Raw genomic sequence first — 22,062 nt, 5'->3', positions numbered from 1 at the left:
CTTAAGAAGTTTGATTGGTTAATTGCCTGTTTGCCTAACTAGCTTTCTTTGTATTTGAGGAGAGGTATTAGAGATCATGTTCGTTCACTCAATTCTTCTATAATATATGCCTTTACTGTTCATTTTGGATAAAATGCATTAAGGAACTTGGGGAACATTTGCGCCTCGGACTTCGGTTGGACTTTCCCCAGTGTTCAGTACAGTGCATTGCGCCAAGTGAGTGCCCGATCAATACCATTCCCACTACTATGACCAACAACACAAGTCTATCTGGCTTGAACGTGATGCAGAGCGGGTTCAGAAGTGGGGTTCAGAAGATTGCAACCCACAAGTTACAGGAGAGGCCATGCACTCTAGTCAAGTAGCTCAGAAAGGCTCTAAATGCCACCTTGAGGCAACTATCATCCAGTTTCCCACTTAATAGATGGGAAAACTAAGACACAGAGTAGTTGGATGAGCAACCGAGTCAGCGACAGAAGAGAATAAAATCAAAGTTATTAGGCTTGCTGCCAGCTCTAGTCATCCCAGCTTTGATTTAGATGAGCGCAATGTTGTTTCTTCAACTCTCTCAATGTAGTATCAGTCCACATTCCTCCGCCTTGCAATTAAGAGCTCCCCAGAGGAACTGTGACTAGCCCCAGTTTCAAAGAGAGACACAGAGCTAAGTGGCTAGTTCCCGGGCACGGGTTCGGCCTTGGTACCGGGACTAGAACCCAAGTTTTAAACCCTAGGTAAGGAGGGATGATGAGGTCTTGGTGGCAGTTAGTGGGGAGGAGGACTCTATCATCAATTTATCTATTGATTGACTGAGAGATGACGAGGTCTTCTTGACAGTTGGTGAGGAAAACTCAGGAACTTCAAATGCTGAGTGTTCCGATCCAACTACTAGCGTACATTTAAGGGGTAAGCTGCCGCAAGGGAGGCAGTGGAAAATATAAGGGGGCTCAGCAAGGACATTGGATACATTCTTGGCCCATAATGGTTTCTCCAGGGATGTCAAATGGACCATGAGGGAAGGAGTCGAGGAGGGCAAGAGACGTGCTGTTTCTTCCAGCCTCCTGTTGCCACTGTATGAATAGAATCCTGGGCTGAATAGACCTGGTAGTAGTCCTAATAAGACCCTTAAAAACTTGATTGTTTTTGAACTACTGAGGGCCAAAGTCATCCTGGAGGCTGGGTGGCGGCAGCCAGCCGCAGCCCTTCGGACCTGAGGGGTGCAGCCTCTGTGAGGGAGCGTTTCCTCTCGGCCCAGGCGGTCAGGACTGTGTGTGCAAAACTGTGTGCAAGATTGCCGCTTGATATTTTTCTTCCGGCTGGCCGGCTAGCCTGTACAAACTGCACCCCGCGAGGGCCTGGATCCTTGTCAGACGCTCACACAGCTTTTTCAACATGAGCTGTTTTATGAATGCAAATTACAAGCAGCCTGCAGTGGGTTTTATAATCGCAATCTGATAAGGTCGGCTATTCAGGAAGTTTTGTGGATTGAGGGAGTTGAAGGACAGGATCGCATCGCGCTGTGATGATTTTGGCTTGACGGCACCTTTCAGGCTCAGAACTCAGAAGTGTCTCTCTATACTTCCCAGCCCATGGGGCCAAGCAGCAACAAGGATGCCCCACCCCCGCCCCCATTGTGTAAACGAGGAAGCTGGGGCTGAGGTGAGAAAGATGCCCAAGGCTCTCCACCCCAGCCATTTGGGCATGCCTGGAGCTCAGCCCAGTTCCCAAGCAACCAGGACCCCTAGAGCAGGGGGCGGCCCTGTGACCAGCCAGGCAGATTCACGATGGCTGAAGCTACCAGTTCAGGCCATGCCAGCCCAGGCCGGTTCCTGGGCATCCCTCCCCGCACAGGCCAAGTGAATTCCAATCCCCAGGGCTATGCTGGGACCATGCCAGGCCATCCCAAGCCACTTAGGCCCTAGGATAGCACAGATCCCCAGGCCATCCTGGACCAGAACACATCTGCTCGGGGCTACAGATCCTGTCAGGGCTTTGGGGGAAGGGTTTCCTGAGGATCCAAAGGCTTGAATACACTAAGGCCTCACAGGGCTTCCTTGGCCCCAGACTCCCTGACAGACTTCCCGGTGGGAAGTGACGCTGCCCCTCATGTGGGGAGGGTGCAGGGATGGGAACACAGGAGAGAAGACTTGACTGTGAGGGAATTGTTCCGAGTAGGCAAACCGCCTATTGGTGTGTTACTAAACTTAGCAGAAGAGGCAGCTGGGTGGCCGCCACAGCTTAGCAGGGACATCTGTTGGTCAAACCCGGAGACTATTCCGCTAGCCAGCGAGGGAGCCGCGGGTGTTGGGTTGTGAGGGAAAAGTGCCCACCTGAAGTCCGGTTCTGGCCTTTGTGCCCCAGGGCAAGAGATGACCGGCCAGCTCTTACGGTCTAGAGGCTCCCCAGCCATGACCTCATGCCCACACCCAGTAGCCTAGTCTAGAGGAGAGGGACCTCCTGCAAGACGACAGATCCGGGTTCTAATCTCTACTGTGACAGGTCTCTTGACACCTCTTTGGGTGTCAGTTTTCTCATATGTAAAATGTGGATAAGAACTGCTGCCCCACCTAGCTTCCCTGGGACAAGGTGAGTCGACCTCTCCAGGTGTCAGTTTTCCCATCTGTAAGAATTCCCATGCTCCCAACCTCTCCGGGATGGGGTGAAGCTCTAGTGAGAGGACGCATATGCATTGCCGTGTCAACATGGAGCAGCCTCCCTCAGCTCTCGCTGGCAGGTCTCTAACAAACTGCTCTACTTGGTCCAGTGATTGACGGCCCGACCCAGATCCTAGTCCGTGATGTCTCGGACACAGTGGCCTTCGTCGAGTGGACCCCGCCTCGAGCCAAAGTCGATTTCATCCTCCTGCGATACGGCCTGGTGGGCGGGGAGAGCGGGAAAACCACCTTCCGGCTGCAGCCGCCCCTGAGCCAGTACTCGGTGCAGGCCCTCCGGCCCGGCTCCCGCTACGAGGTCTCGGTCAGCGGAGTGCGCGGGGCCAACGAGAGCGACGCCACCACCACCCACTTCACCACAGGTGAGGCCGGGACTGGGCTGTAGCTCCAAATCCTCCCCCGCTGGGCCGACCCTGGTCCCTGCTCCCCAAGCCCTGCCCCCGGGGGTGCTGACCATGGCGACTGAAAGGCAAGAACCCCGCTCTGACTCACCGCCCTCTCCGGCTGACCGGGCAGGTAGACCAGCGGGCCGACCAGGAGCTGCGGTAAGAGGCATCGGAGCCCGTGGGAAGCTGGCACCAGGCCCCTCCGGAATGGCGGGAGGAGGATCTGGCTGCCCGGTCGGGAAGAGCAGGAAGGAAGACTTTCCTTTCCTCCGCCCCTGAGAGGGCCTGGCATTGGCCCTTCCTACCTCCCCAGCAGCCTGCACCATGAGTGGCAGTTAACAGAACAGCTGCCCACCGGACTGGATTGGCAACAGAAGAGTGAGAGTCCTCCTCTGGGAGAACTGCCCGCAACTCCATTTTGACCGGTAACCGGCACAGCTAGTGCTGCTGGGACTCTCTGTCTAGGGGAGGTGGCAGGGCTCGAGTGTGGGGACCAGGACCCGGTTAGAGCCACTACCTACTTTCTTCCTCCTCCTCATCGTCCAAGGGCATTCTGGGAGTCTGAACAATCCAGATATGTACAGCCATAAATGGCTCACATGAGGGCAGCCGTCTCAGGGATGTCCCGAAGCCAGACGAGGGATCACTCTGAACAATCCTTCTTCCTCGCCCCCAGAGAACTGAATCAGGTTTCCTTTGCTGTTGTGCAGAGATCGACGCTCCCAAAAACCTGCGGGTGGTCTCCCGCACAGCCACCAACCTGGACCTGGAATGGGACAACAGTGAGGCGGAAGTGCGGGATTACCGGGTGGTGTTCAGCACTCTGGCCGGAGAACAGTACCATGAGCTGCTGGTCCCCAGGAGCCCGGGCCCAACTACCAAAGCCAGCCTCGCCGGTGAGTCGTCCCCGCTCGTCGACCCCCAACCTTGCACTCACACTTGCTTGCCTTGGACTCCCGTCCCCAGCTGGGCAGGGCCTTTGTCTCCTGACTCGGTCCCCGGCCAGGCCACTCCCGTTCTTTCATGTCAGAAGGGGGTGTGAACGCGAGACCCAGCTGAGGCTGGGTGAGCTCGGAGCACGGCCCGCTAGCCGCAAGGGCCTTGTGCTCGTCGAGCTGATTTGCTTTGCCTCGCCTCCCCGAGAGGTTCAAACCCCAGGTCCTCTCTTCAGCACAGATTTCTCGGCCGAGCGGAGATGGGCTTCACAGTCCACGTTATTCTCCGCCACCATGGTGCATCTCAGCAGACGCTTGGCACCAGACATCACTCTGCCTCAGTGCTGCAAGCCGGCCGTGGGACCTATGTAGAAGGCATCCCTTGGCAGCAGCTTCTCTGCTCCTTGGTATCGACTGAGCGCTTACTTGTGTAGAGTACTGTACTAAGCACTTGGGAGAGTACAGTACAACAGAGTTGGTAGATGTAATCCTTGTCCACAAGGATCAGCTGAGCGCAACGTGACCTAGTAGAGTACAGACCTGGGGGTCCGAAGGACCTGGCTTTTCATCCCATTCATTCATTCAATCATATTTATAGAGCACTAACTAGGTGCAAAGCACTGTACTAATCCCAGCTCTGCTACTTGTCTGCTGTGTAACCTTAGGCAAGTCACTTAACTTCTCTGTGCCGCAGTTCCCTCATCTGTAAAATGGGATTAGACTGTGAGCCCCACATGGGACGTGGACCGTGTCTATCTGATTAGGTTGTATCTACCCCAGTGCTTAGAACAGTGCCTGGCACATAGTAAGTGCATAGCAAATGCCATAAAAAAGGAGTTTACAGTCTAGAGGAGGAGCTTTCAGTCTACAGGGTCCCAGGAGGAGGGAAGTGTGTTCCGCTGGGTGGCCAGCGGGGCACTAACAACATGACCGGCACACTGAAACTTTAGAATTGAAAAGGTGAGGGGGAGGCATGGGGGATTATGGGAGTTGGTTTTTCTTGTGGCTGAATTTTTCAAAAATCCCGCCTAAACATAAAATCTTGCATGGGGCAGAGCAACCCCGGGTCTGCAGCTGCAACACGTGGCAAATGGGACTTCTGGGGCCCCGAGGCTCCCTAGGGCAGAACAGTGCCTCCTGCCATTGAGGTGATCAAGAGAGCCTTGGCAGAATTAGCACTCAGGATATGGGGGAGACTCTCTAAAAGGCAGAACTGGATCAGGGATTGCCCATGCGCTCTCTGGTAATACTTTTCCCAAACCCACATCTTGGCTCCCTGGTCATCTTGCCACCTGGATAGGTAGGTGGGCGATGCTCACCAGGGAGGGAGGACAGACAGCACCCAGGGCTGAGAGCGGACAAAGCTACTCTGCACTTAATCCCTTGACTGAGCTCTCTGGCCAGGTGGACTGGAAAAAATAAATATAATAAGCACCTTCTCCAGACAGAAGGTGGATGAGGAGTGGGGCAGCAAGAAGGTGGATGAAGAGAGAGAGAAAGGGAGACTCCATCCCACCCCCCGGGGAGTCATTTGGGGCATGGGGTTAATGCAGCGTAGCAGGAACATGCCAACTTGGTCAAGTGGCACTTTCTGAGAGTTTGGAGCTGTGGAGAAAACGAAGCTAAACCGAGTTCCGGGGACTGGGCTGGAAAGAGCATCGTGCAGCGAGCCTCCTCCCCAGCTAGGTCTGCCTGGACCTCGGTGCTGGTTCGGTAGATACAGAGTCTGCCAAGTCTAGGACCACACTGCTGGAAAGGAGATGTGCTACTGAACAATGAATAGTAGTGAGAAAAGGCCAGTCGAGCACCTGCTACCACCTCCCCACACAGGAGTACAGGTCATCAGAATTAAGAAGTCACAGATTTCTCCAGGATGAAAGGAAAATTGCTTTATTGGAATTTTGGGAGGACCCTCACTTGTAATTAACCCCCACAGCACCCTCCTGGAGAAGATCGGAAAAAAAGCAAATAACCTCATGTGATCCAAGAAGGGATTAGACTCATATAAGGAAGGAATCCGCATTTACACAAAGAGGAATAAGAATTTCAAAGATTATCAGCTCTCTTGCTGACAGCAACAGTTAAGGGGAGGCTGGAGGATGAGGGCCTAGGACCTACCGCCCCATGATTCTGGGCCTCAAGATAGGCTAACCTAGGGCATTACCAGGGGTTAAAATACCAGCTGTCCCTCCTCCTTTTATCATCAGCCCCGTGTGGGATAGGGACAGTTTCCAATCTGGTTATCTTGTATTTGCCCCAAGGCTTTTCCTTAACTGGCCTCTGGGAAGTACTGAATGAACACCACCTTATTCTAGGTCAGAGAGCTCAGAATCTAGGCGGGCTCTAACCTGCAGGAATGGGTGATCTCTCACCCCCTACTAACTCTCCATAGGGTCCACTCAAATCACATGGCTTCTGGCAATGAGTCGGTTTCCCTTCCTTCAGCGACACCATCCCAGGCTCGGGTGTCCCCGGGTTTCAGCCCGAAAATACAGAGAGGGATGGAAACTAAGGGAGTAGCTTACAGCATCGGTAAATCAATCGATGGTACTTATTGAGCACTTACTGTGTGCAGAGCTCTGTACTCAGTGCTTGGGCGAGAACAGGACAACAGAGTTGATAGATACAATCCCTGCCCACGATGAGCTTACGGCCTAGTACTATAATGTAGGTCTGATCATCTCTCTTTACCCAGACTCCCAGTGAGGGGATATGGGCTGGGTGACCTTAACTTAGCTGGCATTTCCACCCATCTCAGAGTAGGTAGGCATTTCTGACTTTGTGCCCACTTCTGTAGTCTAGGGAAGCTTAGGCAAGAAGAAATGTTCCCTTCGCTGCCTCCTGGGGCGGGAGGTTCTGCACCTTTACATTTCTCTCTTCGTGGCTTTTAAAGCCATGCCTGGGCATTTACAGGCACTCTGGGTTGGAGGAGGGCAGACTTAGGGTGAAATGTCTCCCTCACACCCACCTGTCTGCCTGTCTTCCCTGCCCCTCATGGAGTTGGGGGGTGGGAAGACATTTACAAACACTGGGGACCCCACTGCACAGACTAAGCAGCCCCTCCCGCCTCCAGCCCGGGAGCCCACCCCCTTCCCTCATCTCCTCCTCAGGCGGCCAGTATCCCGCAAAAGATGCCCCCAGGGAAAGGGGTCCTTTCCGTAGCCACTTGTTCCGTGGGAACACCTAGGCTTTCTCCTCGAGGGATGGTTTTCGATGGCACTCTCCGGAACCGGAGAGGCATTTCCAAGATGGAATCTGCTTCTTCCTAGAGTTCCAAGCCAGCAGGTCAACTCACATCAAGGCCCAGCACAGATCAGGTGTCCGTCGACCCGCACAGGAGCTGCGACTTTAGCTCCTGGTGTCCGGTGGGGTTAGAGTGGGGGTGCAGCTGCCCTGGAGGCCCTTTGGGCGATGGAAGGCTGACACCAAGTGGCCGCTCCTCTGAATTGCGTTGGGAATAACGGGCCAAGGCCTGAAAAAAAGGGTCGTGAGTTTATTATTATTATTAATAATAATAATGTTGGTATTTGTTAAGCGCTTACTATGTACAGAGCACTGTTCTAAGCACTGGGGTAGATACAGGGTCATCAGGTTGTCCCGCGTGAGGCTCACAGTCTTCATCCCCATTTTACAGATGAGGGAACTGAGGCACAGAGAAGTGAAGTGACTTGCCCACAGTCACACAGCTGACAAGTGGCAGAGCCGGGATTCGAACCCATGACCTCTGACTCCCAAGCCCGGACTCTTGCCACTGAGCCACGCTGCTTAAGCGACAGGGAGAGGACTCCCAGAACCCATATGGAAGCTGAGAGTTTCCAGTCCTCTACCAGTCTCGACTGTGGGAGGGAGAGAGAGTCAATCAGAGGCGTATCCATTCCATTCCTAGCTTGGACAGTGGCTGGCGAGTGGCAGGAATGTGCTACAGGTCAGAACTCCCCTGTGCCAGGCAGCATCGGCACGGGAGGGAGTCGAGAGTGGAGACTCAAGTTTACTGCACGGAAGGAGGCAGTGGTAAACCATTCCTGTATTGTTACCGAGGAAATTCTACGGCTACACTACCAAACGATTGCAGAAGGAGTTGGGGCGTTCTGGGAGAGGTGTGTCCGTGGTGTCGCTGTGGGTCGGACATGGCTCGACAGCATAAGACCGGATTATCTGAGAAGGGTGGAGAAGCTGGTAGCCAGTGAAGGGGTGAGCACGAATTGTTCATTTTCTTCCTGGCTCCAGTAGCCGGCAGCGCTGATTCTTACGGTCGGGTTGTGGAAACCAGATGGGGCTGACGAGACATTTGATGGGCAGAAAGGCAATTCCCCCCCAAGAGAACTGCTTGTCTTTAATCAGACTCTGTGCGTCAGTTGATCGGATCAGCCTCTTCCTTAACGGCAGCAACTGGGGATTGGCAGATGAGGTTGCTTCTCTAGGCGCTCGGTCAGTCCATTCCCAGGGGACAAGCAGGCTCCTCAGATATCCCCAAAACCCTGGGTGGCCCAGGCAGCTAAGAAAAAGCCCCAGCCTATGCAGGACTAATTCACCGGTCTGATCAAGCCTAATCTAGAAAAGCAGTGTGGCCTAGTGTTATAGATCCTAGGCCTGGGAGTCAGAAGGACCTTCCACCACTTTCATTCATTCAATGGTATTTATTGAGCACTTACTGTGTGCCGAGCACCGTTCTAAGCGCTTGGGAGAGTACAATACAACAGTAAACAGACACAGTCACTACCCATAATGAGCTTAGAGTCTAGAGGCAGGGAGACAGGCATCAGTACATATAAATATAGATATGTACATAAGTGCTGTGGGGCTGGGAGGAGGGGAGAACAAAGGGAGTGTGACCTTGGCCCAGTTAACTTCTCTGTGCCTCAGTTACCTCATCTGTAAAATGGGGATTAGGGCTGTAAACCCCATATGGGACATAGAATGTGTCCAACCTGATTACTTTTTTCTACCCCAATGGTTCTAGACCAATGCCTGGCAAATAGTAAGTGCTTAACAAATACCATAAGAAAAAATAAAACCAAACAAAAAACCCCTTCCCCATTGCCATCCACTGTGGAAGTCCTCAGTACCCCTGGGAGCCAGCAGGTTGGCAGTGGGTTCTCCAACCCACCTGCTTCTAGATCTTCAGGTTTCCCTGGCCAAGTAGCTGGAAGTAGAACTCAGGTCCTTCTGACTTCCAGGCCCATGCTCCATCCACTAGCCCACGCCACTTCTGCCCTTCACAAATGCCACAGTTATTATTTTTATTTATTATCATCATTGGAGCCAAAAGCTATCCTTAACTCTCTTCCTACCCCTTTGTCCGCTTCGGAATGGTACTGCAACAACAGCACTGTTGAGGCCCATCTGGAAGGGATGGAGAGGGTAGAAGTATTTTCCTGTGGGCAGGTGGAGTCTGATTCCCGGAAAACAAAAGGAACAGAACTAGCTAGATATGACACCCTGATATTTGTGGATTGGGGGGGATGAAGCTGGAAGGGCTAAAGGTCCTGTAGAGCCCCTGGTGGGCAGGGATTGCCACTATTTGTTGCTGAATTGTCTTTCCCAAGCGTTTAGTGCAGTGCTCTGCACACAGTAAGCACTCAGTAAATATGATTGATTGAATGAATGAATGAGTGAATGAATATAGAGATCCCATAGCGTCTTTCAACAGGAGCCCCAGGGTTTCTGAATCAGAAAAAGCAGGAAGATGGGCACTAGGCCTGCACTGTCTCTTTCAGCAGAGAAGAGCAACCATCCACATTTAGCCAAGGAATATAGCCCCTGGAGAGTTAAGGAAACCAATGGCTTCAAAGCCCCGAGCTCTGCCCGCCCCCGCTCCTCCCCGCTTCCCCTCCTCCTCCTCCCGCCCCACCGGCCCCTAGACAGAAAGCGCGGCTCAGCCCAGCCTGGGGAGTGTTTGAAATTTCACTCTGCGGCCTCCTGGGAGAAGATGCTTCCATCATTAATTATTAAACACATCATTTAAGCTTTATAAATAAGAAAGTCCAAGAAAAGTGTTAGCTGTAGGATCATTTTGATAACATACGATTTCTTATTTCTTGCTCTCTGTCACCTTTCTTCTCTGCCTGGAAATGTCTACTTCATTATAGGCAATTGAAGGCCTCAGTCACTTGCCTGAGAAAACTAGCCTGTTGTAAACTAGAATGCGACAGGCCTTGTGCATTGCGTCGATGGAGGCACTGAACCCAACTAGTGCTCTGTAGGCAGCTGGGTGACATGGAAGCCGACGTGCAGCTCAAGCCACAGTGCGAGGCTGAGTTGTCCCCTGCACCCTTAAATCGGGGGTTTCGACAAAAGGCAGCAGTCTAAGTGTGCCAAAGCAGAGGAAGCCCTTAGGAGAGGAGACAGGCTCAAGGAACACCTGAGCCAAGTTTTTTGAGACCTGATTGGATCAGAAGCCCAAGTCTGCCCTGGAGACTTAGCTTGGTCTTACCTGCGGTGCCAACGAGAAAAGGTGCTCCGAAGACCCAACTCCTCTGCTGGTCCCTTCTTGCCCTTTGACATTCAGTACGCTCTGAATGACTTGCCAAGCATCAGATCCTTCTCTAGTAGTAGTGGTAGAAATTGTACTAGTAAGAGTAGCAGTAGCATTTATTGAACACTCAGTTGGTGTTCAATGCTAGGTGCTTTGGATGCACAAAATAGAGAAGTGACATGTTCCCCACCCCTAAGAAGCTCACTTTCTAGTGGAGGAAACAAAAAATATTTGCTACTACAGATTTACAAAACAAATTGAAAAAATGGACGTATACTTAGATTGGGAGCCTCATGTGGACCGTGTCCGACCTGATTAACGTGTACCCGCCCCAGCGCTTAGGACAGTGCTTAACACAGTAAGTGCTTAACATATATAATAATTATAACTATGGTAAATATTCCCAACTGCCGAGGAGGGTGAAAATAAGTTTGCAAGTGCTAGCGAGGCCAAAGGGTTGATCCGGCTTCATATCCCGCAGCCTGGTACCTCAGTCTGAGAACCAAAGTACAACAGGGTAAGAACAGTATCATCACAACTGTTTCCTGAGCACCCTCACAGGGTCATCATTGTACTAAGCACTATGGAAACCTAACTATAAGGCCTCAAGAAGCTTACAGCCCATAGTGTCTCAGGAAAGAAGCAGCGAGGCCTAGTGGAAAGAGCACGGGCCGGGGAGACGGAGGACCTGGGGTCTAATCCCAGCTCTGCCACTTATCTGCTCTGTGGCCGTGAAGTTGTCACAACTTCTCTGTGCCTATATTCTCATCTGTAAATGGGGATTGAGACTGGGAGCCTTTGTGGGATGAGGACTGTGTCCAAGCTGATTACCTTGTAATCTATCCTAGTGCCTGACATACAGTCAGTGCTTAACAAATATCATTTAAAAAAGAAGATATTCCGTATCGTAGAAGTCCCCAGAAGCTACCTCAGGAGGGCCTGCTATTGATGCTAATGGATTTTTCGGCTTCTTTACGGGCAGGAGTAGAAAGGGGAGATGAGAACAGTCGTACCCCCATGGTACATCAATAAATCCATCCATGAGAATGTGACTGTAATGTGAACAGCTGTTCATGGGAGAAATATGAAATTCCCTTATGTGCTATATGCTAGCGTTGTTACTATTGTTTAGTTTTTACTAAAGCCAGCTGGAGCACATCACATTAAATGAGTGGTAGTATGATTATGAATCCTTGCAAGAGACAGCAGAAGTAGCAGCTTGTTCTGCTGACTGTGGAAGTGGTCTTTCCACTTTAGTGAAGAATTTGTCCAATTTAGATGGAATGGCAGCCTTTGAAAAGTATCATTTGCCAGACCAACTGCTTCTGCACATCTTTTCACAGTTTTGAACTCCTTTCTCCATCAGGGTCGTCTTTAAATATTTTGGGAAATACATTAGCTTTCCTTAAGATTGGTGCCAAACGGCTTAATCCCCAAATTTTAGGTGTTGGTGATAGTGATATCATAACTTCTTCATTCGTTTTGGTACCTTTTAACGGTGCATTAGATCGACTAGGGGTCAAACAATAACGGCTGTATCTCTAGGCTGCCTGTGTGTCCTAGGGTGGCTGTATCAAATCCTAACAGCTTGTATCTCCTTGTATGTCTCAGGGAGTGGCTGTAACCTGGGGGTATGCCTATGCAAGGAACAACTTCATGCAATGGAACATGTCACTATGCACATACACACACAAATTCCAACCCAACAGGAGGAAGTTTAACTCTGCTTTTTTTATGCCCATTGGTAGACCTGGAGCCGGGGACGGAGTATGGTGTTGGGATCTCGGCTCTCCTGGACAGTCAGCAGAGTGTACCAGCCACCATGAACGCCCGGACCGGTGAGTTCAGAGCCCAGAGTCTTCTGAGCAGGGCTGGCCAGGAAGAAAAAGTGGGATGCTGGGGTGCTCTAGGAAATATTACTGACTGGACTCCAGTCAGATGGGGGCACAGAGCCTTCTCTTGCATGAGGAATGTCTTCTTATTTGCATCTCCTGGATCGCCAGCCATTGCCAACAAAGAAAAATCCCACTGAGGCACTTGAGTTGAGGCTCAGAGGTTGCGGTGGTTTCAGTAAATGGAGATTTAGCAGCAGCGGCAGCGGGTGATCCCACAGATAGGGGTCCCCGGGCTTAGCAGAGAGGGGAGCTGTGCTTTCCCTTTCTGAGGGCTGGCAGCACAGCTCCCCAGGAACCCGGGAGGACCGACGCCGAGAGCAGGGGCAGAGGCCTCGGGAATGAAATCTGCACTGAGATCCCTGCCCTTTGCTCGAGGTGGGCGGCCCATCCCTCAGTTGCAGTGTGACAGCACCTGCGTTCTCATATCCCAAGGCAGGGAGACTGCGAAGGCGGAGGCTTCAACAGGAGTTTTCTAGGCCACGAGTCACAGAGAGGGGATCAGAATTGAGAGGGAAAAATCTGCTTAAAATTGGAGGCCTGACTTCCAGACTGCCAAATTTTCTGGGAGCGTGACCTCTTCCCTCACGGAGAGAAAAAGCTGGTTCTCTACCACAGAAATCTTGGTATCAGCCACGGTAGGACAACGCCGGTGTGGTGCACTCTAAGATTTGCTCTGTTGGGTTAGAGCAAATGGGTGCAGCCCTGGAAGGGCAGGGTGAGGGTATCTCTCCTTCAGCTCTACTACTTCTCTTCCAAGCTTTAAACCAAAAGAAAAAGCTTCCCTCTATCCAGAGAATCTTGAAAGGGGTCTGAGGCGCTCCTAGAGTATCCCGAATGTGGCCACCCTAATGGGCAATTTTCTCACTCTGACCCACACTGACATGAAAATCCCAAGTCCTGTATTCCTTCAGACATCCTCTCATGGCTTAGCTAAACTCTGAGGCCATGAGGGTCCCCTCTCCAGCTTGCACTGAGCCCCAGGGAGCACTGAAGCTCCGTTCATCACCCAGGACCCTCTGGAACCCTAAGGTCAACCTGGGCTTAGACCAAAGTCCCTAGAGCAATCTGGGAATGGGTCTCCACCCCCTAAACCTGTGCCCCCGGAGGGACCTCAGAGTGGAAAACCTAAGAGCAGATCCATTTAAAAGCACAGGAGGGTAACTGGGACCCCTTTAAATGAGGCACTCCTAGTTAACTGTACTAATCCCTAGAAGCAGCGTAGCCTAGCGGAAGGAGCACAGGTCAGGGAGTCAGAGGACTTGGGTTCTAATCCTGGCTCTGCTAATTGTTTGCTGTGTGACCTGGGGCAACTCACTTAATTTCTCTGTGTGTCAGTTTCCTCAACTGTAAAATGGAGATTAAATACTTGTTCTCCCTCCGACTTAGACTGTAAGCACCATCTGGGACAGGGACTGTGTCCAACTTGATTTACTAATATCTTCCCCAGGGCTTAGAACAGGGCTTGATGCACAGTAAACACTTAACAAATATAATAATAATCATAATAAGCCCTAATGAGATGTGGCCTCAATACCCAGAACTGGACAGTCCTCGAGGGCTCATGGTGACAGCCTCTTCGGAAACATCAATCTCTCTCATCTGGACCAAGGCAGATGGCCCCATCGACCACTACCGAATCACCTTTACCCCGGCCTCCGGGATGTCCTCTGAGATTACCGTGCCCAAGGACAAGACTGCGTACACATTGACGGAGCTGGAGCCCGGGACGGAGTACATCATCTCGGTCACTGCTGAGCGGGGCCGGCAGCAGAGCTTGGAGTCCACCGTTGATGCCTTCACAGGTACCCGCTTGTGTCAGGGCCGCCCCCCAACCAACCCTCCCGGCCCCCAGGGCTCAGCCAGGCAGGCACAGGAAATTCTATAGCTGAAGGAGCCTCTTTAGACTGTCAATTCCCCAAGGGCAGGAATGGGGTCATCATCTTCTGTTGCCTGTTCCCGATTATTCATTCAATTCAATCACATTAATTGAGCGTTTACTGGGTGCAGAGCACTATACTAAACGCTTGGGAGAGTACAGTATAACAATAAGTAGACACATTCCCTGCCCACAACCAGCTTGCAGTCTAGAGCAGTCCTCTGCACATAGTAGGTGCTCAGTAAATACTGATGGTGATCTACCCCATCCTCGGCCCTCTGGGTGAACGCTCCTCGGAGTCATTCATTTTATCCAGCGGTATTTATTGAGCACCTGCTGTGGGCTGAGCACCCTGTGCTGGGCTTGGGAGAGGGACTTGCAGTCCGACAGGTAGCGGGCAGTCTGAAGGGTGACCTGCCCGGGCCGGTTCCAGCCCCCTTGCAGCGTTCCTAACTTCCTTTGCCTTGCAGGGTTCCGCCCCATCACCCATCTGCACTTTTCTCACGTGACCTCCTCCAGCGTGAACATCACCTGGAGCGACCCCTCCCCTCCCGCAGACAGGCTCATCCTCAACTACAACCCCCGGGACGAGGAGGAGGAGGCGGCACTGGAGGTCTCGCTGGACGCCACCAAGAGACACGCCACTCTGACGGGGCTGCGGCCGGCCACCGAGTACATTGTGAATCTGGTGGCCGTGCATGGGACAGTCACCTCGGAGCCCATTGTGGGCTCCATCACCACAGGTGAACCAACCTGAGAGCTCTGGATAGCCCGCTGGGGGAACTGTGGTGTTTGTTATGCGCTGACTGTGAGTTAAGAGCTGTACCAAGGCTGGGGAAAACATAAGGCGATCAGATTAGAGACGGTCCCTGTACCTCACGGGGCTCACCATCTAAGGGGAAGGGAGAAGGTGGCTTTTTTTTGGTTTGGTTTTTTTTTTTGTTTGGTGTTTTGTTTGTTTTTTATCAACAATATTTGTTAAACGTTTACTATGTGCCAGGCACGGTACTGAGCACTGGGATAGATACAAACTAATCTGATTAGACAGAGTCCATGTCCCACGTGGGGCCCATAGTCCTTAATCCCCATTTTACAGATGAGGTGACTGAGGCACAGAGAAGTGAAGTGACTTGCCCACACCCAGCAGATAAGTGATGGAGCCGGGATTAGAACTCATGACCTTCTGACTCCCAGACCTGTGCTCTATCCACCACGCCAAGCTGCTTCCCATGGTTGCAGATGGGCGTCAGTGAGGTTGATCTGCCACCTAGTGAGCCTTAAGCTGTACGATGATGCAAGTTCAGTGCTTAGAACAATGCCTGGCACACAGTAAGACCTTAACAAACACCACTTGAAAAAAAAAAAGCTGAGCTTATAGACTTGAGGGGGTAGACAGACATTAATATAATTACATAGACGGGCCTCAGCTGCCATTGGCCCATCATTTGGGAAACGCAGGAGCAGAGACAGTGGATTTGATTTTTAGCCAAATGTGATAACCTTCTTGTAATCCACTGCCCTCCTCCCTTGCCCCCCGCCCCCTGCGCACACCCCATGTGAGAAAAATGGGGGAAATGGACCTGCTTGAGATCACAAGCCCCGAAATCCCTTCCAAGCCAACAAGCACATAGGCAGCATCGGGATAATCCCAATGGCATTAATGAGTGGCTCCAGTGTCCTTCTGCCAGGATTTGGCTGCTTCGCCACAGGAAGCAGAATACGTTCTCTGGGCATCAGGGGAGGGCTCTGGGAATGGGGCTGGGGAGGGAGGGAGGAGAGGTCTGGGACCTATCAGATCAGCACGCTCAACTATTTTGTTCTTCGTTTGGACGGTCCCCTCCATCGGCGTTTCTTTGCTTAACCTGAACGTCACCCTCCCCTGTGTTTGCCTTTTACCTTGGCTTCTATGCCTACCCAGGCCTCTGACGGGGCTCTCAGCTTGTCCAAAGGGGAGACCGGGCTGACCGCACAGGGGGCGGGGGTAGTCAGCGTCGAGATGCTAGCGCTTCTGGATGGGCTGGATCTCACATCTCACCCTTACCCGCATTGTGTTTTTTTGGTCCCCGACGGGGGCTCCCTCTAGGCATAGATCCCCCTAAAGACATCTCAATAGGCAACGTCACCGAGGACTCTGTGATGGTCTCCTGGGCCCCGCCCAGCGCACCTTTCGACTACTATCGGGTATCCTATCGACCGACACAAGGTAACCCCCGTGATGTGCCCCGTCTCCTGGGAAACAGAGTGGGTTGGAGGGTTCATCCCCTGATCGCTGCTTGGGGGGTGGGAGGGGCAAAACTGGGGCTCAGGGTCTCCGGGCTCCCCAAGGACTGGGCCAGCCTCTAACCGTGTGTTTGCTCTGCCCCAGTGGGGAGACTGGACAGCTCAGTGGTGCCGAACACCGTCACCAAATACACCGTCACCAACCTATCTCCGGCCACTGAGTACGAGATCAGCCTGAACAGCGTGCGTGGGCGGGAGGAGAGCGAGCGCATCTGCACCCTTGTGCACACAGGTGAGAGACGGCTCTCCAGGTGCCAGGGTCAGGGTGGCCCCGGGCTGCCCCTTCCCAGCCGTGCCTCTATCCCGGTGCACCCCCCACCCCGGCGCACTGTATTCCCTGCCCTTAAAGAGCTTACCGTCTAGTCACCACACCACATGCACAGAAATCTGGGATAATGCTCAGAGGTGGGAAGACATGGTCGACATAGATGAGTCCCAAGGAAGCCTGGGTGCAGCTTTTGGTGGGGGGCAGTAGGCGGCGCTCTGGAAATCTTTGCCCAGTGCCCCAGGAGCGTGGGGCATTCAGTGGGGAAACAGACCCAAAAGAACGGGCCTCCAGGCCAGGGAGGAAGAGATATTGTTTAGAAGAGTCAACAGGTGGGTATTGTCCATTCTTAAAAAGAAAAAAATCCTACCTCTGGGCCCAGTTCCGCCCCAGTAGAGCCAATGGAAAGTAGACCCAACCTCTTAACAGCGTGAGTTCCTCAGATGAGAGTCAATCAATCAGTCAGTGGTATTTATTGAGCACTTAGTGAGTGCAGAGCCCTGCACTAAGGGCGTGGAAGTCCCTTGAGGTTGGCCAAGGTGAGAAGAGTAGGCCCAGAGGACATGGCCAGCAAAGCACAACATTACTGAACTACACGGGGGGAGGACCCGCCTATTGGTGTCTGACAGTCTTCCGTTCTCTTTCAGCCATGGACAGTCCCGTCGATTTGACCGCCACCAACGTCACCCCAACGGAAGCCCTGCTGCAGTGGAGGGCGCCAGTGAGTGAAGTGGAGAGCTACATCATTGTGCTTACACACTTCACAGGTGGGTGTCTTCTAGCTTGCCAGGACCACTGGCGGGCAAAGTGGAATGAAAGGGTCAGGTGGATGCCATGGGATATTGGGTAAGATTGTGGGAGAGTGGGGGTTTTCTGCTCTCCTGCCCCGTGTGGAGTTGGAGTGAATCAGACAGGACTAATTTGTGTCCAGTCACTTTTCAGATCCCACCACACTGAAAAATAAATGGAAGCGGATACAACAGGACCGTAACTCTAATAATAATAGTGGTATCTGTTAAGCCCTTACAATGTGCTGGGCACTAATTCAACATGGCCCAGTCAGATGGGACACAGTCCCATCCCATCCCATATGGAGCTGATAGTCTGTAGGGGGGTACAGAGAGCACCGAGGCACAGCAAAATTAAGTGATTTGCCCAAGGTCACACAGCAGGCAAGTGGTGGAGCTGGCTCCTGACTCCCCATCCTGTACTCTTTCCACTAGGCAACACTGCTCCTTTTGCCACATTGCCTGGCAAAATAACTGCTGTCCTTCCAGAAGGCTCTTCCTATTCAGCTCAGCCCATGTCTGTCTGATTTTAGATGCTGGAGAGACCATCCTGGTGGACGGCGGGAGCGAAGATCACCAGCTCAGCGACCTACTCCCCAGCACCCATTACACGGTCACGATGTATGCCACCAGCGGGCCTCTCACCAGCAGCACCGTCAAGACCAATTTCACCACCTGTAAGTAAATGCCGAGCGGCCTGGCCTGTCATCAGGCGGCCGATGGGAAATGCCCAGCTGGCAGGTCGGTGCACAGACCGACGTTTCCGGACGGAGTGGCCCCGATTGCTCCCGTCTTGCCCGCGGGCCGACCGGGAGCCGGGAGATGGGGGAATGGAAGCCAGCTGCTCATCAGGGGCAGGGCCTCCAATGTCCCTACTCTCTCGCCCTCCTCCACAGTGCTGGATCCCCCCACCAACCTGACGGCCACCGAGGTCACCAGGCAGAGCGCCCGGATCTCGTGGCAGCCACCCGTGGCAGAGGTGGAGAACTACATCGTCAACTACAAAGCCACCGATGGGCGCCGCAAGGTGAGTTTTCCTGCTAAGGGAGAGAGAGTCAGCCGGTGGGAATTGCTGAGAGGAGAAAGTCAATCTGTCAGTCAATCAGTCGGATTTATTGAGCACTTACTGTGTGCAGAGCACTGTACTAAATGCTGGGGAGAGTCCAACAGAGTTGGTAGACATGATCCCTGCCCGTGAAAAACTTAGCGAGAGAAGACTTGGAGTTCGTACGTTTTCTGCTCTGACCCAGATAAAATAAGATTGCCAGCTCCTCGTGGGCAGGGAATGTGTACTTTGCTGCTGCTGTACTCCCAGAAGCTCTTAGTACACTGCTCTGGACTCAGGCGGTGCTCAATAAAAAGCTCTAGTTGAGTGATATTTAATATGACCTAATGAAAAGAACCCAGGACTGGGAGCCTGGTGTTTGACCTAGGGCTTGACTTCTCCATCCATAGCTTCCCCATCTGCATGTTGGGGTTTCAATATCTGTTCTCCCTTCCCCTTAGACTGTGAGACCCTTGTGGGACGGGGTCTGTGCCTAATCTGATTGCATCCTATCTCCCCCCTAGAATTTAGCCCAGTATTTGACACAGTAAGCTCTTAATAGATACCAAAATTAGTATTACCTTTATTATTATAAAGTAACAAAGTGAGTAGCTTGCATCCCTTCTTAGAGATACCTAATGCCCTACCTCCCAAGTAGGTGGCTGGCCCAGTCTGACCTAAGGGTTGCCTGTGCTTGCCCCGTTTCCTAGAAAGGGGTCAAAGGAAATGGCACTTGTCGTTTAGTTTTATTTCCACTGTGTCCTGGATCTCTGGTCCCCTCGCCTTGGCTGGAGATGAGGGTGTATCCAATATTAGTTCTTACCACACCCCTTTCCTCAGACGGGGAAGAAGCTTTCCTCGGATGCTCCAGCTGTTCTTCGGTCTTCCCCCCGTACCCCCACTTGCAATCCCATGTGCAGGAGCTGATAGTGGATGCAGAAGACACATGGATTCGCCTCGAGGGCCTGTCCGAGAACACGGAGTACACCGTGCTTCTGCAGTCAGCCCAGGATGCGGTCAGGAGTGGGGTCACCTCGGCCGTCTTCACCACAGGTGAGTGAGAGCGAGAGGGGAGAGAGCAGAGAGCGAGCGAGAAAGTGGGAGAGATGGAGAGCATGCTCCTCCGCTCATTGGCCTCCTTCCCCCACCCCTGCCTCTGGTCTGTGGGCAATTAGAGTTAGCCCAGAACTGAGCTTTTGGAGAGGCTGCATCACCTCTCCCTGCCAGAGAAATATGTAATCCCCTCTCCTCCCACAGACCCCTGCTAAACAAGCCTGTTCACAACCAAAGAAACGGCAGACAGGGTCGGAGACCCAGCCTATTCTTCCCAAGTGAAGATATCAGCTGTCTGTGCAGATTGCACTTGGGGTACGGAGGGTCAGCAGATGGCCCTTCAGTCTCTCCTGCCACATAAATTTGTGTGTGTGTTGGGGGTCGGGGTGGTCTCTAATCTCCTCCAATCTTGGTCCCAGTTGGCAGGGAGCAGGCAGATGCGCCTTAAGGTCGGCACTGGTCCCCAGGATATATATATATATATCTGCCTCTCAGGCGGGATTCTTTGCTGTGCCATCTTAGGTGTGGGGCTTTGCCTTGGGCTTTTTTTGCCAAAAAAAGTTCCAGAATCATTAGTTTCTGGACACCCTGGACAGCCTGTATGAGGCTGAGTGGGAAGGAGTGAGGGAGGGAAGAACAGGGGAGATGACCTTCAACATGCTATTGCAGGACTCCAGAGGTTGCAGCTCTAAGCAGCTGGCCAGGTTCTCTCAAAACTCCTTCTCCATCCACTTTCCTATCCCAGGTGGTTTACTGTCCTGGGCCCCTCCTTCTGGTGGCACCCTCTGTCCCCAACCTCTCCCATTAATGGAGACACTCCCTGCATTCCATTTTGTTTCCATAGAAAGATCCCAGCCATTCCCACTTACTTATGAGCCCTGTCATCTTAAAGTAGTCCCGCGCCATGTTCTGAGCAAGTTTGCGGTCTCCACGACAGAGAGACCTACCCCCATCCCCCTGCCCCACGCCTCTTACCCCGCCAAGTTGGTCCACAGTGATTCAGGGTCTCGGCCAGTGTGGGATTCCACGGGACCCTCTAGGGGTGCTCTGCTCCCCTCCTGGATCAGAGGCCGAAGAAGTTCAGCCCTCTTCCCTTCCTAGAGATTTCCGTTTTGAACTCTGCCTGTCCCCAGCCAGGATGTTCAGCTCTCCATGGGAGAAGCCGGGTTCCCAGGCCCCACCCCAGCTCGGCTCTTCGGGATAGTCCAGGCCGAGGCCCCCCATCTGAAACTCTTTGGGGAAGACAGCTGCCACTTCAAACAGAATCTACTCACATGAAACAACATACAGACAACTAGCCTATTTGCGTAGTTATCAGACATAAACTGAGAATGACATCCCCAGATTGCATTTTATTTCCTGGCCTGCTAAATGCAGAGCGGGCGCCTAATGCCTCAGTTTGCTGACGCCATGGCCAGTTATGGAAGCATTTATGAAACCATCTCCTAATATTTCTCCACCATATGTCACCTGGAGCTATTCTGAGGCCCCACTGAGAGCCTGCGCATCTCCAAATGGAGGAATGTCTACTCACTGCTGCTCACTCTGGACCAGAACACAGCATCACATCTACAGGGTAGAGGGAAAATCCCAGAGTCATAGGTAGGGATCCTAAATCTGTTGACATTCCAAGATAACGATGATGATAATAATAATAATATTGGTTAAGTATTTACTGTTTGAGAGCATTGTATTAAGTGCTAGGGCATGTACACAATAATTAAGTTAGGCATTGTCCTTTTCCTATACTGGGCTCACAGCCTAAGTAGCAGGAGAACAGGTATTGAATTCCCATTTAACAGATGAGGAAACTGAGGCAAAAAGACATTAAGTGACTTGCCCAGGGCTCACATTGTGAAGATTAGAACCCAGGTCCTCCGACTGTCAGGCCTGTGCTCTTTCCACTGGGCCATGCTGCTTTATGCAGCTTTCATTCATTCATTCAATCCTGTTTATTGAGTGCCTACTTACTGTGTGCAGAGCATTGTACTAGGCACTTGGGAGAGTTCAAAATAACAATAAACAGACACATTCCCTACCCACAACAAACTTACAGCCTAGAGGGGGTACAGGGGCAATTACCGACAGGACTGGATCCCCTCCCTAGCTCCCCATACGGGGGAGATGTTCTGGAGACTTTGTAGCAATTGTAAGAGTGGTCAAGATCCCAGTTTAAGGTTTTAGCCCACTTCCCCTCTCCAGGGTGGAGCCTGGAACCTAGGAAGGGTGAGGACCACCCAGCAGAAAAGTAGTACCCCTCCTCTCTCCTGAGATATCCTCGGTGCTGAGGCCAGAACCCGGCCTGGCAAGCTCGGATCAAACGGCACCGCTGCTCTGGGGGCAGAGTGGCTTATGGAAAGCACTGTCAGAGGCAGCCTCTCTGCCACTGCCCAGG

General features: G+C 52.3%; 1 protein-coding gene across 2 annotated transcripts in view; it reads left to right on the top strand.

The window, feature by feature from the left end:
- TNR (tenascin R) overlaps positions 1 to 22,062 on the top strand; it is a 228,604-nt gene that overhangs the window by 190,999 nt on the left and 15,543 nt on the right. For both annotated transcript variants that reach the window (XM_029081118.2, XM_007668916.4), the window contains exons 8-18: positions 2,762 to 3,031; positions 3,766 to 3,951; positions 12,214 to 12,303; positions 13,899 to 14,162; positions 14,707 to 14,979; positions 16,320 to 16,439; positions 16,602 to 16,748; positions 17,429 to 17,548; positions 18,103 to 18,246; positions 18,466 to 18,596; positions 19,535 to 19,667. In XM_029081118.2, the coding sequence (XP_028936951.1) occupies positions 2,762 to 3,031; positions 3,766 to 3,951; positions 12,214 to 12,303; positions 13,899 to 14,162; positions 14,707 to 14,979; positions 16,320 to 16,439; positions 16,602 to 16,748; positions 17,429 to 17,548; positions 18,103 to 18,246; positions 18,466 to 18,596; positions 19,535 to 19,667 (1,878 nt within the window). The remainder of the gene's footprint in view (positions 1 to 2,761; positions 3,032 to 3,765; positions 3,952 to 12,213; positions 12,304 to 13,898; positions 14,163 to 14,706; positions 14,980 to 16,319; positions 16,440 to 16,601; positions 16,749 to 17,428; positions 17,549 to 18,102; positions 18,247 to 18,465; positions 18,597 to 19,534; positions 19,668 to 22,062) is intronic.

Source organism: Ornithorhynchus anatinus, chromosome 16, assembly GCF_004115215.2.
Source record: "Ornithorhynchus anatinus isolate Pmale09 chromosome 16, mOrnAna1.pri.v4, whole genome shotgun sequence".
Classification (NCBI taxonomy): Eukaryota; Metazoa; Chordata; class Mammalia; order Monotremata; family Ornithorhynchidae; genus Ornithorhynchus; species Ornithorhynchus anatinus.
This window is presented reverse-complemented; position numbering and strand designations above follow the sequence as displayed.